The sequence below is a fragment of the Harpia harpyja genome, chromosome Z (genome assembly GCF_026419915.1).
Source record: "Harpia harpyja isolate bHarHar1 chromosome Z, bHarHar1 primary haplotype, whole genome shotgun sequence".
Classification (NCBI taxonomy): Eukaryota; Metazoa; Chordata; class Aves; order Accipitriformes; family Accipitridae; genus Harpia; species Harpia harpyja.
In genome coordinates, this window is record NC_068969.1 from 44,013,734 (window position 1) to 44,030,097 (window position 16,364).

Consider the following 16,364-nt stretch of genomic DNA (forward strand, 5'->3'; position numbering starts at 1 on the left):
TTTGTATCCTGCCCCCAATTTTCCTATCTTTTTTCCTTCTTTTGGGAAGGCTGCCTAAAGCTGACCTGTCGTGCAGTAGTACTTTCAACCAATCCACCTGAAATATCTGGTACATAATTTGCTCTTTTTGACAGTCATGAGTAAGCAAAATAGCCTTAGTTGGTGAAGTATAAAAGTCCTGACGCTCAGCTACTTTTATCACTTAAAACACTGGACAAAGTGGAAGTTTCTTAGATAAACTGCAGTTAGTCAGAGCCTGGTCCCATAATAAGGGAGCATGGTGGTGGATCCTAACTTACAGTCATTAAGAGACACCAGCTTCAAGTTTTAAGAAGTGAAATAAGAGCATGCTTGAGATCAATTCCATAACTGAATTCATTTGTTACTGAGCTGGATTTTTTAAAAATCCAAACAGCATTTGCACAATTATCCTATTAATTTTGTAAAAAAAAAAAAAAAAAAAGAAAGAAAAAATAAAATCCCTCCCTATGTATTGTTCTGAAATTTCAGTTTTTACAACAATCCATGCAGCTACATTAGGTAGGAAGTACCACGTTCTTCTAGTTACTAATATGGATATAGGGGGTAGGATGCCCTTAAACTGTGGTTGGCTTCATCTTCTGAAAAGTAGGAGTTTGGCTAATACCAACCCCAGAAAACTCCACACGCATAAGAATTTAACTGCATAGGAAGCAACCAGCCCAGCTCAACCCTGATGCACAGGAATACATACACTTTTACTGCAACATGTCCAAGAAAAAAACCAAAAAACCCCCAAAACCAACCAAAAATTCACCTGGTGCCTTCAGTAAGATTTGGATCCAGCTATCTTAAAAGAAAAAGGCTTTGAAAAGACATGCTATCTGTGTCTGCCCTTTAAAGTGGTTGCTTATCTATGGATTGTTAACACCCTGCTTGCTTTCTTCGATTACCAAGTTGAGAGAAATTATCTATTTGTCAGGGTAATCAACAGATTGTCACTTATGCCAATCTACCAGTGGAAAATAGTGATGAGATATTTGTAATACCCTGGATAAATGTGTTGGACCAAAACTTTGGACCTCAAATTGATACCAGCATTAGAAAAACAGCCATTTATTATTTTTTCATGTGGCAAAGCAAGTTAAGATTATATGAATAAAGACTGCAATGGGTGACTATTCACCACTTACTAAACTTATGCTTACTTGAATCTGTTGAAATTTGGACATCTTTTGATGATCCCTGTGTTGACCCATCAACATCATCATCTTCATCTGTGAAAACAGAAACATTTTAAGAAAGGATTCTTGTTAACTTGAATTGTGGGGGGAAGCGTTTGTCATTTAAGGATGGTGTCCACCAAAGAAGCTAACACAAAAGAATCCAGTCAGAAAAGCACACTTTCTTCTTCTGCTTAGTTTATTACAATAATCCATACTATAAAACCATCATTAAAAAAAGCAAACCTGCATTGTCACGTAACTACAGTGAAGGCATACCTGAAGTCCTTCTACTACTAGCTTTAATATTGCAACTACTGCATTTCATGCCTTTCTCAAGCTGCAATGTTTGCCTATGACCAAAGTATATATGGCTTCCATTAAGTTTTAATCACTAAATCAGTCCAGGAACTGCAGTAATACCTTTCCAGACAGAAGTATGGATATTATATAAATAATTTCCATAACTGAAAAACAGATTTGCTGACACCCAAAGAGACAGAAATTACTGCACTCCATAAGAGGATTTTGACAGCAGGTCATTGCTCTCACTAAAATCTAGGAGCCAACATGTCAGATAATAATGCAGCTTGTAAAATCACACATAAAATACTTAGACATTATTAAAATAAAAGCTACTAACATTTACATTTGCTCCTGTGAAGATAACATCCTGACTGCATTCTCATTCATGACACTCAGGTCCATACAGAAAGACTGGTACAAATCCAAACATGATAAATTTTTCTCCTCTAAGGGTAGCAGTGGCATGCAACGTAAACCAGTCCAGTGTGCTGATCATATAATGGTATTCATATTCCCACCCACTGAAACTCCCAGTAGTCTTGACTGGGATGCAGTAAAAGCTCCCAAAAGATACAAGCCAGGCAACGCCTCTATAAAAACTATGCCTTGCAGCTGAGGGAGAAAGCAGGAAATCAAAGCACAAAACATGAGAGAAAAAATAAAATAAAAACAGTAAAGACTTCAGAGCAAAAGAGGTACTAGGGAAGTCAGAATCCTAATGCAAGAAAACCTTCCAAGAAGCAGAATCACAGCATGTCAAGAAGGGTACTTAGCAGGAGTCCTAAACTGAAGACCAGGTAACTTACCGAATATTTGGGTAATGCTTCAACTGACTACAAGAAAGATCAACAATAAAGTTTCTGGGTTGGGGTTTTTAAAATATAAAAGAAGGGTTGAAATACTTTCCCTGTTATAGTTGACAGACAAACAGATTAAGTTTCAAATTGGAGAGATATTTAGACAATATGGTCTTGAAACACCCTGAAATAAATGGAAGTTGAATGCCTTCTCAAATTTCCCTTCAGACAAAATTGGCTGTGTAGTGCTAATTCCCCTTACCTCATTGAACCTGTGCTTCACAAATGTTATCGGAGTTCTAACTAACTTTTTACTGAAGAATAAATCTGAGTTTTAACAGCTGTTGGATTTGATTGTATGAGCCTCCATAACACAGGTCAATGATGATGTGCTCATTCTCTGTCTAGGACAAGTCACTTGGCACTTCCCAGCCATCAGCTTGGGAAGAGCTGTGCCTGCAGCAGTTAACTCATCCAGGCAACCACCACTTCTTTGGTACCGCAGACTGGTCTTTTCACAATCTTCTGAGCAATGCCCTTTGTCAGCTGTGGCAACAGAATAGCACCCTCTGTGCATGTCGTTGTGTGAGGACTTCTGAACGAGCATGCTTGCACACACATCCCACGGAAGTGAGGACAGAAGTGCTAATTATCCTCCAACAAAGCTGAAATGCTCTTTGCTCCCCGGAAACATCCCTAACATGCATGCAATCTTTAACAAGATCTGCCACCCGGAGCCTACACCTCTCCCTGGAAAAGCGGCAGCAACTCCCAGGGCAGCTGTCCCAAGCTGCTCTGTGGTCAGAGCAGCTTCAACACATCCTGACGAGTGTCAGGGAGCTGCTGGACCCATGACACACCTTGGTAACTTTTGGCACATGCCAGGAGCTAGTGGGTTTTTGAAAGAAAATGCCGGTCTGTTCTGTGAGCGTGGGTAATAAGAAAGAATACTATGCCAGAGCACTGAGCTCCCTCGATGTAGGATGATGTGAGAATTAGTTTAAGGCAACTCCCAGCTCTGCCTTTAAGGAATAACCTGGGCAGAGGGAAAGACCTGTTTAGCAAAGGTATTTAGTGCCTTTGGCAGGGACCTGCAGACAGCTGATCTCCAGCAGATGACTGAAAGCAGCAAAACTCCAGCAACAGGTCTTAAAGCAAGCCTCAACAGAATGCGAATGGTGTAACACCGAGCCACACGTGAAGGCACCAGGCTTATACCTGAACATCAGGGACCTGGCTGCTAAAACAAGCATCACATACTATCATCAGCTAAGGAAAAACAGAACAAAACACCTTACGCACAGCAGACTGCAAGGCAGGCACTGCACCACAAATATTATTCTCCATGCCTTGTGCTGAGCCACAATCATGGCCCATTGACCAGAAAAGAAGGCAGATGTCAAGCACTGAGGGCAGCCATCAAGTTCAGATGTATGCCTGGGACCAGGAGCAGGAGGAAAGGGGAGCATCCCCATGGCTTGGCCCCTGCTCCCCTGGGTGTGAGCAGCCCCTCCACCCTGGGAAGCTGCTGCCCACCACGCGACGGGGAGCTGAGCCCAAGCCGCAGAAATTCTTGCAGAGCAGCAGAAAGGAGATCCGGTGTTAGAAAAGAAACACTTTTCAGGGTGTTACTGTATTTTATCTGGGTATATGCAGGCTGAGCACTATAAAAATGCATTCTGGCATTCCCAGTGTGGTGGGTTTTCTTCGTTTTTTTTTTACATCACATTAAAGCACTGGAAATGGTCCAAATTAAGTTACTGAGTATTTCCCCTTCCCCGCACATCTGTTTCTGACCACCAGCTAATGACTGATCTGCACTGCATTCTCTCAATTCAAAGTATAAAACACACATTTTAATTAAAGGAATGAAAAAAAAGTTATTACTTCAAAAAAAACTTGAATATGCGTAACATGAACTCATACACTTAGCTTGTAGCCTAAGTCCTGAAATGGAAAACCTTCTCTTCCATCATGTAAAATAATGAAGGAAGAGAATAGAAGGTGCAGCAATAACCTTGGATTCTTTCACTCAAGGTGCTCTGTGTTCGATTTTTACTTAGAGGTGATTTAAAAATTAAAAAAGGAAAAAGTTTAAGTCTGACACATTAAAAGAACACACCACTGTTTAAAAGACAAACAGTTAACACCAGAAAAGTCACACCCGAAGAGGCTATTTAAAAGGTTTGTGATTAACTTCTGTTAATAATAATACAATTTTATCTTCACTTAAGCTTTTGGGACACTTGTAGAATACCTAACGATGGACCTGAAACAAAGTTCATAATGAGTCTTCCAGCAAAACCAAGCTCATCCAGATTGTTTATTTCTGGTATTTCTTATGTTGGAAGCACTAAAAACTCTACGACTTTCAACTATGTGCTGTACTTCGCCTTCATCCACCAACAAGCAAATTCATTAAAAATAACCCACTGAAAAAAACACACCAACCAAAAAAGCAACATAAGGCTTCCTCTCCCCCTTTACACTTTTATAGGTCACTTCAGCGTATCTAGGTTATGTAGACTTAGGGTCATGCAGTTTCTGCAGTAGCAGGACTCCTGGTATAGCTTCTGCACACGAGAACGCATGGGTCCTGCTAGCCAACTGCCTTCACCGAAACCAAACCTACACGTTCAAAGCAGAAAGTTCAAGAACAACCTGTCAGGTTGAGGAAAGTGCAGTTGCAAATATTTAACTTCCACAACCTATATTTTGCCTACCTTTTATTTGTTTTCCTATTGTATTCAAGCACAAAAAGAAAGGCTTTGTAAGAACATAATAATCAAAATATAAATTAGAAAATACTTCAGTGGCTCAAAAAAATTCTCTTGTTCCTAAAGAGCTGTTACCCAAACATACACTCTAGATGGCAGTAGAACATTACCTTGCTAAATACATGATTTCTTTTCAGCACAGAAATCTTAAAAGGGCAGATGCTTAACCAAAGAGGCAAATAAAAATATATGTATACACGATATGCCAAATAAAAACCAACATGTACATCAGCAAGTGTTTGTAGCAATGATAACACTAATCTGCTAAGCAAATTTTTGGATTTTAGGTTTTCACTTTCTGCATGCTTACTATTTAAACAACAGTTTTCAAATTGCCCAGCACCAGTAAACAGAAGTTTCAGCATTTCACACACAGTCTGCATTTAAAAATCTCTATCCTGTCCCAGAAACAGCAAGAAGTTACAGTATTGCCACAAAACCCAGTGAAAATTAGCAATCGTATTCTTCAGTAAATTACAACACTAGGTTAAACATGCTCATCAGTTAGTTGCAGTCAACTTTGAAAGTTTTTACCTGATTCTGTTTGCAAATTTTCTGATATTCGAAAACAATGCAGTTTGCTGAAGTTGCGAGAAAATAACTGCACACAGGTTGGAGGAAGAATCATATTCCTTAATCTTCCAAAAGTACATTCTGGTGTGACAATTATGTAGCAAGCGGAATGAGCCTATAAATAGAAGCATCAATCAAGAAGTTAGTGAGACACGAAGAAAGCAAATTTGTTTACAACAAAATACTCACCAGAATTGCAAAACTCAGGCTAGGACACATATAGACCTTTTGTAAATCACTTTTATGAAATGAGTGATCCATTTTTCACTCTAGATTTTCATTTGTTCCATTCAGTTTTTATATAACCAACAATGGGAAGTCTTAACATGTGAAGAAAATCCATGTACTACAAACCTGCTCTATTAAAAACTAAAGGTTTCTATACAGCTATGTGGAGAAGTTTTAAGTTCTGGTCTCAAACCCTGGATCTTCCATTCTATACAGATATTTACTGGTGGAGGTGGGAAAGGTAGGCAGGTTATACTGAATAGTTTGAAAATAGCAATATCCTCTTACACAGCTGTACCCACTTGCAGATTCAGAGATAACACTGTTTGGGTTTTTATTCCAAAACATGGCTGGCTAGTTTCTGCCTTTGTACTTGCGCAAGATCTTCTGCCATTACTGAATACACATACCTTTGTATATGTGGCCATACTGCACGTTACATTTGTTAGACTGTTCTCAAAGACAGTCCCTCCCACCTCAGAAATTATGAATCAGATTAAAAATACAAACCCTGCAATATTTAAAAAAAAATTTAAATTCTTCAAATCATACCTGAAATACTGAATAACCCCAGAGTTTCATTTTAAAATATTATTACATAGAGTACCTCATCTTGCAGTAACTGGCAATTAATGATTTATTACATATGCTTTTCAGTTCCCACCCCACCTGGTGCTACTTTGCACTTTCATCATATTTCAATGAGAGGTAGCATTAACTGGATGGACCAATTGTTATCTAAACAGCAGCCTGCATGTCACTATGTGAAAAGCTGTGGCTTTTGTGAGGATTATTGAAAGGTACTGTCATGTTGCACAGGAATTAAACATGTGTCACATGAACAGAAAAACATAGAAACCAATACTGACAGCTTTAAAAAAAAAAACAACCACACAGGTTAAGAACTATTCTACGCTGAAAGAGGAATAAGCATATTAGAATGGTAAGTCTTTGACCTTGCAGAATTGACATAATTTGAAAAAAATTCCGATTTCACACAGGAAAAGTAACTGCAGGCTTCTAAACAGAAATCTATAACGATTTGCCTGTTAAATTTTAATTCCATTGGATTTACATAAAGATTAACTGTGATGTTGTGAATTCCTCATTTTAATGACTAATGGGGGGGATTTAAAAAAATCAGATTTTCCATCTAACTAATATATTTGTATAAATAAGTGTATACCTGAAGTGTATTTATAAAGTATATATAAAGTATATTTATGAAATGTACAAATAAAGTATATTTATGTAAAGTGTTTAAGTATGTGCAAATATATATATGGTACCCACAAATATATGCAACAGCACAACATACCAGGATGCCACACCATTCACATCTCATGCCAGACAGGACCTCAGAAGAGCTACAGGTTTTTTTGCAAACTTCACAACGAGCACTTGCAGAAAGGTTTCCCTCCCTCCAGTGGTGGTGATAAGTATCCTGGGGGAACACATCAGGACTTAGCGTTACATGAAACAGATACAGAAGCATCTTCAGCCTAACTTTAAAATCAGCAATTCAAACAGCTCTGAGGAAACAGCAAGACAGACTAGGACACTAAGTATTTCCTTACCATAAATATGAACCTAAACAATCCTACATTTCACTGAAGGAAGTTTATCAAACTATGAAAAAATTTATCACAAAGTGCATTTTCTTCACAGTCCACCAAAACCAATATTCTCTAAAAAAAAAAAAAAAAAAAAAATATCCTGAAAGGTCAGTATTACGCATGTATTTTACAGTGAGAAGCTGGGCCGTCTTGCCTCAGACAGACTGCAGGAAGCCTGAGGAACGTGATAATGTTTGCCATGGATGTAATGCAGCCAACAGCTCAACACATAGAAAAAAAAAGAGTTCCATGCCAGCTTCTGCAAATTTTTAGATAAGATGCCTGATGTTTTGGTTTTGTTTGTTTTTTTTCTTTTAATTAGGACATTGTATACATTGCACAGACTTTTCAGCACGGCTTCAATAAACATCATGAATATGACAGAATTTAAGTTCCTCTTGCTATCTGCGATACCTTCTGAAGCCACACATTTCCTTTGCCTGCCAATAAGCAACAAAAGTGCTTTGAAAATTGGCCGCATGTGAAAGAAAAGACCAAGACTCCTCCCCCTCCTCTAGCCCATGTTTTCACACCGAAAATGAGGGACCACTTTCTCCTGCAGAGGCATCCACACTTACATGGTCCTGGTGCCCATCCTGGTGACACTGCCGGCAGTCACTGCAAGCAAACAGGATACAGTCTGTGTGCACATGTAGCTCACAAACTAAAAACATGAAAACAAGAAAAGTTCTTTAAACTGGAAACCCCAGGGTTTTCGCAGCTCTTCCCTCTGTCCCTTTTTCTCTCCATCCCTCCAATACTCCTCCACTACTTTTTTGCACCATATTTTCTTTCCTTCATGCTCTTTTCTGTTCAGTAAAGATAGGCAATAAAAGAAGTTTATCAGCATTGTCCTGTGTGTTGCTCCACTTCCTTTGTGTTAAACTGATACAGCAAGTATAAGAAAAGGCTGAGCTAATTCTGCTCATATGCACTCGCCTTATCTCCTCCAATATAGCAAGTTAAATTTGTAACAACTTTTTGGCTTATTACACAGCTTTTACTCACAGTTTCACAGGAACCACTGCCTACTCCAATATAATTGTGCCTGAAGTCTAGTTTGATTTAATCAAATCCAAAAAAGGCTGAATGTTAGAAGCATTAACAGAAAGAAAGTTCTCCTTCTGCATCCAAATACCACCAAGTCTGGAGTGTAAAGTAATTGTCTTCCTGAAGCTATACTCCATTCATTCCCTTTACAAACCCTTTTCCAAACCCTACTGCAAAGCAAGCGGGCACCTCACAAGTGGGTTGAAAACAGCAGGTGCTTTTCTGCTGGACAGCCCCTCTCTTCATCCCTAGAGCTGTCAGAAGCACAAGGAAACAAGAGACAAGGTGTGTTCGAGACCCCAGCCCCAGCAAAGGAGGGGGCACTACTGCCGAAACAGCAGCTAGGCAGTAGCCCACCCCTCCTGCTCACAGCCAGCAGCCCTGTCTTGCTCACAGTCCCACAGGAGACACGGCAGAGGTCGGATTAGCCACTGGCCCATGTGGCACAGCACAGCACAGCATGCCTGCACCAGCACGGACTCGCTTGTGTTTGCAAAGTGACACGACATTCGCTGACGTCAGGACATGCAAAATGACTGGAGGATATCGTTCTCAGGCAGATTGCAACAGCCAGAAAGTGTGTTTTACTCAGGAAATAAATCTTTTTTATTGCCAGATGATGCTCAATGGATTTAATTTTAAACCTGACCAGAATCAATTGGTATGCTAATCTCAAAGAATACTTGTCCAAGCTATGTCTGCATACAGTAAATCACCATTTCATTGTTGGGAAAAGGAAAATAATCATTTTTTCAGCACACTCTTTTAAGTAAGCTTAACATTGTCTTCCAAAATACCTGTTAGATACTGTAGCTCAAAAAAGTTTTAGTGAAGCCTATAAAGTTTTAAGCAAGCTTGTTTTGGATAAAGTACTTTCATTATTTAAAAGCTGACTTGAAGTATCAGACGTGAAAGAAAAGAGAATCTATGAACCCCCCCCCCCAGCTAAAATGCTATGCTGCAAAGGATCAGTCATTAAAAAAAAAAACCCCAACTAAAATCTCAATATCTAGCTTCATTACTGAAAGAGCTAGGTAAGTTCTCTACAGACCTCATAGACAGAGACAGATAAAAGAGACCCTCCTCTAGCTGCTTTTTAAAGACTTGGGTATACAAGCACTATGGGAAGGCATCCAATTTTTCATTGAGTAAATGAAAGTAAGAGGCAAGTGTCAAATTCTTCAAATATTTTTTTCTGTTCTGCTCAAACAAGTTATTGCTCCAAGCACATCACAAAAATCTGAAGACTGTAAGCTGAAGATTGAAAGATGACAACTGCACGTTAGTGACATTATCTGAAAGTATCTTGAAAACAGTATTAAATTACATAGAGAATAATTCCTTATTTTGAAATCATTCTCTGGACTCCAGAAAAGGTGATCAACGCTAACACTGTATTATTCCAATCCCGCAGAAGACCATGATCTACCACACCAAAGCAAAGCCTCTTTTAACAGGGCTTACTAAGTCAATCACAAGCTTTCACATACAACTCCCCATACAATGTGCGTTCACTGAGACTTCAAGAACTTTTATACAAGGTGTGACATGGTCTCTCCTCTGCTCACATTTCTCCATATTCATAGATATAACAGGAATATTTTACAGTTTTGCCAATTCAGCTACCAGGAAAGCTAGATGCTTTGAGTCACACCCTCACTAATGGTTAAAATTTACTGTAGACCAAATTACAGCTTTGGAAATTTAACAAAAACATTGGGGTTTTTATCGTTAATTCTGCTAACACAGGCACACACTGCCCTTTGCTATACTTTGTAAGAACACAGAGGGGTTTTTTCCCTTGGTTTAATTCACATCTGCTGCTTCCAACACCAACCCCAATTCGGAATTAACAAGAAAATGTGTGCATGTGAAGGGCAGGAGTGTCACAGGAGTTAAACCCTTAAGATAGCTATCCCACTTATAGGAAAGATAAAGTTTTTAGTATGTAAAGATCGAGTCAAATCAGAAGGCCTACAAAAAGAAGTTTCATCTTTATCAGCCCTTCTGTAATCTACACAATTCTTTATCTGATAAGAGAATGACAGTCTTCTGTTCAAGCTAGTCATGAAAGTGCTGTGAATTCCTTTACAATTACCAAAAAAACAAGTTGGTTGATTTCAGATACATAAACTTGGCAGAATAACCTTTAGAATGTTAACTGCCTCCCTCCCCAGTAAATTGCTGCTCCCAGTTGATGCTTAATAAGAAACTTTTGTAAAGGATCCAACACTAAAAAAAAAAAAATATTTGGGTTACTCCCTTTCCTTTTTTTCTTTCCAGCCCTTGTTGGAAAGAAAGGGGAGCCCAACTCTCACCATCATGAGTCCAGGTTCAACCATTGCCAGTGAATTCTACAGCAAAAATAGCTATCCAAAGCAATTAGTAAGTGTCAGCAGAATCTGGAGTCCAAATATTGTAATTTTTGCCAATGAAGTGTATGGACTTATCTCACCAGGCATTAATATACATGCACGCTCATTTCTGAGAGCAGATGCCCCACCATGCACCTACAGCGTTTAGTACTTGTCTGACAATTTTCTACTTCCTTTCAAGAAAATTTATTTTATTTTAAGACATGAAGAATCCAAACCAAGTTATTTAAATTATTTTAAAAGTACATCTAACGATGTCAATCATTTGCTTAGAAAAGGTAACTTCATCTTAACTCTCTTTCCTATCTTAGTTATGGCAAAGATTCCAGGAAAAGTTCTTTAAATTTCAATATCAGAAGAGAACATCATAACCAACAGTAGACTTGTACTATTAAGCTAAGTCATTAGAAGTAAGCAAAAAAAGGAAGAAAGTTCAACATCTCCACCTGGATTTAAAAGCTCTACAGCTTCAAACAGCTGACTTCTAAAACAAATTCTGAAAGTATTTTTGAAGAGTAAAGGAAGAAGCTCGTGCATTTTATGAACCTAACTGCCCTTTTTAAGCTACATTTTGGAAAAGTATGAGAGAAACAAGTTGTAGACTTACTGGTGGTCAGAAAACGGGATAGCAAATAAGTCACAGCACACAAAACAAGAAAACTGTTTAATCCATGTGAGGAACATAATTCAGAACCTTCACTGAACCAGAAAAAAAAAATGTCCGGGCATTTTTAATACTTAAATACAACATGCGATTTCACGTGTTTGTTGTTTAAGAACACTTAAATGGAAACGTCTGAAAAAATAAATATTCCTTTGCAATGGGTACAACACTAATACAGTAGAATTAAGAGAGTAGGAATATGAAAGCAAAATTTAAAAAGCTTTAACTAAAATAGATCATTGAACTAAAGCTATTTTCAAGACTTAAGATGACACAGCTAGCGAAAATTTTGGTTTCAAATTCTCTGATCAAAGAGGAATGTTTCCCTTACACATACACACAGGTGACCACACTGAATAACATATTATCTTTGGCATAACAGCAATTCTGAAGGCATCTCAAATCCCTACAGAATTGATTCTTCTCTCAGTAGACTCTATCTTTTTTTTAAACAGTTCACAGGTAATATTCCTTCAAAATGCTAAATTCAATTCAACCTCACAACGTCAACTGAACAACTGCTAGACATTCAAGACAGGGGAGACAAGGGAGAATTAAGGAGCTGCCCCACGTCAAAATCAGTCAAGTACTCATGCCAACGTGTATTTCAAATAAAAATTCTGATGTTTGGGTGAATTCTTTAATTACTGTTTTTTCAGAGAATCCATGTCAGGACACTCAGAGCAGTACTATTTTGACAAATAATATTTTCAAATATCTTTCCATTGAAGGCACCTCATCCCCATTACAAGCAACGGACATCTGAGTCCAGTAACACAGAAAAGTTATATTCCATTCTTTTGTAGAAAGGGGGAGGTTTTAGAAACATGAATACCTGATGATTCCCTGTATCAAAAGGTTCCATTGGAAACAGAAATAAATTACCTCAACAGGACAAGTCTTTCTTTTGCCATAATAGCTTCTCATTCTTTGCACATCTTGGGCATGGATTCATTGCACACCAACACCACAGACTTGCTCAAAGTAAATTGAAAGAAAGATGAAAGGGCATACATGTTTGACAAAGTTTGTGGCTTATTGAAGGTTATTGATTTATTATTCCTTAATTTGAAGTACACATTTCCACGACCAATGAGTGGATGATAAACAACCCAAAAATCTCTCAAACACAGTAAGTGCATATGTGTGTGTGTGTGTACACATACACCCAAGGTATGCAAGGCAGGCAAAGTATACATTACCAGATAACACACAGATGGCTATACAAGCAGAGTTTTTTAAGTTACCTTCACATCGAAAGGCAGGTGACTCTAGTGACTTTCTGCACACAGTGCAAAACTTTCTTTTGTAATGTCCTGGAGGTCCAAAACAGTGTGCAACTGGAACCTGGCAATGAAGAACGCATTAAGACATTATCAGCCACAACTTTCAAAGTGCCAGTTACAATTCACAGAAACTGCTTTATCATGCCAGACAGGACAGTATATACAACGTAAACTTAACTAAGCCTGAGAACAAATATACAGGCAAATCAACCTTTTTAATAAAACTTCATATTTAAAAATAAATTTTAGATACTTATTTTAAATAATTTTTTTTTAAAAAATCTTTTTTAAAATTCTTGGGTTTTAATATGTCCTATATATATATTTTTAAGTGCTGGTTAGCTTCTTGATGATCCACAATGCCATGAATCCAAGAGTTTCCTTTGGGTTCAGTGCCGTGCGACTTACCTGGAATCACAGTTCCTCTCCTAAGTTTTCTTAATTGAATCAAAGATGATTAAAGAGTAATAGTTGCACATGTACACAAAATACCCTAAAGACACACTCAAGACATTTTTTAAAAGCTCGGTCCAGCACTCTCCACATGCCTTTCAGCTCTTCCCTGAATATAGCCCAGCCAACTGGCTCATCAGGACGAAGGCATTGGTCTCTCCCTGCCCCCACAAAGCCTCAAAGCCAGGAAGGTAGAGATCCAGCTCTTGAAGTACATCCATGCTGAGGTTCCTGTTGACTGTAGGTAGAAGACGATACATTTCAGCTCTTGCCAAGAGCTGTACCAACAGTTTTAGCAAATGTATTTCTAGTATACTATGCACTTATCTTAAAAAGGGAGTTTTTTTCTTGTTTAGTGAATAAAAATGAAGACTGGAATTGATGGTACCAAAAGAACAGAAGAAAAGATGAAAAATGAAGAATAAGAAACATACTTGAGCTTTATACTTGCTCTAGAGACCACTCTTCCTACAAGTCGCACACCTTTGTTAAACTGACATTCATATTAGAAGGAAGAAGCATAATTGCATCTTTAAAATTCTAGAATCCAAATGACTTCCATAAAAGTTTGCTGTGACTTAGGTATTTAGTATTATGCATCTCACATGCCCTTCCTGATACGACAAACATATCAGATTTCTCTTCTGGTTCTTGCATCACACACACAAAAAATATTTCTAATAAAGGCTGACAAATGATTATTTAGGTATGAAATGAAATTAATCATTCCCAGTAAAAAGTTGGAAATAATGACTTAAGATACATGTAGTCACAGATAGCTTCTTTTCCCCCCAGATGTACTAGTAAACAATCTTCCAAAGTTATTGAGCAGGATTTGAATTTTTCTCCTTGTGTATTAGGGTTTTCCTGGGAACCACTACCAGCAAATTCACACATACTGGGAACACAGAATTTGATGACACACAGAAAGTTGCTTCCTGTTATAACGGTCTAATTGCCACCAGTGTTTCTGCCTCTGAAAGCATGGGGACAGTTACACTAAACAATCCTGTACTTCAAGCATGTGCAATAAAATAAGTGAGATTAAGTTTTGCCAGATGTAACACAAGGAGAAAGGAACATTGCTGGAATTTTAATCCAGAAAAATCACTAACCCCCAAACTGCAAAGCATGTGGTTCCTTCAGTCCTCCTCAGAATTAATCTCCAGGAGGTAAAGGAGGATGAAGAGAGGTATGAAATATGCCTGTGTTATCAGACGCGAACAAGACCATGCACAGGAGCTCACCAGTCAAGCAGAGTCACCAGCTCATTGCCCCAGCAGACCATGTGGTCTGGAGGAATCCTTGGTCCCTGACTGACCAGGAAACTACCCGTCCAGATCCCAAGCTCCCTACCACACTGGACTGCCAGCCAGCCTACGAAAAGGATTTCATATCAGTCTCTCCAACATGATATATTACAAAACATCCTTGCCTCCAAAAGCTTCAAATTTTTACTTTACATATGAATTCAGGATTTAAAAATACAGACAAACCATGCTTGGGGGTCCTTCTCCTACTCCCATCAACCCAAACAGAAATTTCATTCTCTGCAGCCCTCCAGCTCTGACTGACACAAAGTTCATGGTTGGCTTGCATTATTATTTATTTTTCTTAAATCAGAATACTCCAGTCATATAATACATGTTTATAAAAAGAATATATATCCTTAGGGCAAAAAAAAAAAATCCTGGAGAGCCTGGAAAACTTTAATCAAACTATCTCAGATTAAGTTCAAGGCTCATAATCCCCGCCCACTTTTCCTTGCACTTTCATGCTACTTCTTCAGAGGAAAGGAAAAACCAAACCTCCCTGTACAGTAATGTACAATGTACCTCAGCTATGCTGGAGGTAAAGTGCCAGAGCTGTTTTCTCACTCTAGCTGCTCCAAAAATAAAAGTCCAATCCCAGCTTGGTGGGAGAAGGCCACTTGCCCAAAACTCATCCTACACAATGAGTTCAGGTGCAGAAAGAGATAATGAGAATGGCTACGTGAGCACAATCCCAGCCAGACACAGCAATTGTGAGGGGTACTGAAAAGCCCTGGTGGGATTTTGTCATGAAAGCTTTTCTGCACATCTCAACCTGTCTTCAGGTTTCAAGTGTCACCTTGAAGTCATCTGCCTGCCCTACTCTCACCACAGACCCAGGCACAGTGGAGCTGGCCGTCCCCAAGGCAGCAGTATTCCCCTTGAGATCAGATGCAGAGGAGACCTTCTTTAGCTCTGGAGTGGTGAATAGCCTGCTTTGGACACTCAACATGAACTTCCCTGTTTGAAACACAGAGAACTTTTCTTTCCCCTAGCCATGAGTCTGTCTATTTTATCTTACACCTGGCATAGAAATGCAGGCTTTTCATTATTGTCACAGAAACGTACTGCTGAAGAAAAAGGACATTCTGTAGATCAAAGTAGAGTCTAGTGAAAAACAGTGTTTATTTTGGGAAAGACTGTGAGAAAGGACTTTGACAGGAGTCAAACTTATTCAGGGTCTGACTGTACTTATCTAGAAGACTCAAGAGAAGGAGACCAAGTCTAAACTCTGCAGTTGTTCAGACCCTGGTGACAATCCTCTGAAGTCTCAAGTCACTGCCAAAAAGAAGGGAACAACTTGCTGATTGAAATGTTGGGTGGAGAAAAAGAAAAAGGAGAGGGGAGGACGACAACAAATCTGTTCCTTCAACTTCTTCCTTTCTGAAACAAGCCAAAAAAACTTTATTATGAGTGATCTTTTAGAAGTGACAGGTATATGACCACTGCAGAGCCTGGTAGGAAATGGGATGGGAGTAAGACGGAAAGATAAAAAAGAGCAAGTACAACATAATGAACTCATCAATCACGTCATGCAGCTCCCTACATTTCTTTTGTTGCTGAACAAGTTCCAAGCACCCAATACATAAAAAAAAAAAATCAAAACTCAGACTGGGAAAGCCAGTGAGGCAGCATGTCAGAATATGAAATGTTACATATTATTCTTTAAATTACATCCACCTGTAGAAGTACAGCAAAGTACAAACACATAAGGTGGCCTACAGAGA

The 16,364-nt window shown here is 38.6% G+C and overlaps 1 protein-coding gene across 2 annotated transcripts in view; it reads right to left on the reverse strand.

Moving 5' to 3' along the window:
- Positions 1-16,364, reverse strand: part of DGKQ (diacylglycerol kinase theta) — a 110,523-nt gene that overhangs the window by 58,697 nt on the left and 35,462 nt on the right. For both annotated transcript variants that reach the window (XM_052776235.1, XM_052776236.1), the window contains exons 3-7: positions 12,836-12,935; positions 8,078-8,163; positions 7,202-7,327; positions 5,617-5,770; positions 1,188-1,256 (exon numbers count right to left, since the gene is read on the reverse strand). In XM_052776235.1, the coding sequence (XP_052632195.1) occupies positions 1,188-1,256; positions 5,617-5,770; positions 7,202-7,327; positions 8,078-8,163; positions 12,836-12,935 (535 nt within the window). The remainder of the gene's footprint in view (positions 1-1,187; positions 1,257-5,616; positions 5,771-7,201; positions 7,328-8,077; positions 8,164-12,835; positions 12,936-16,364) is intronic.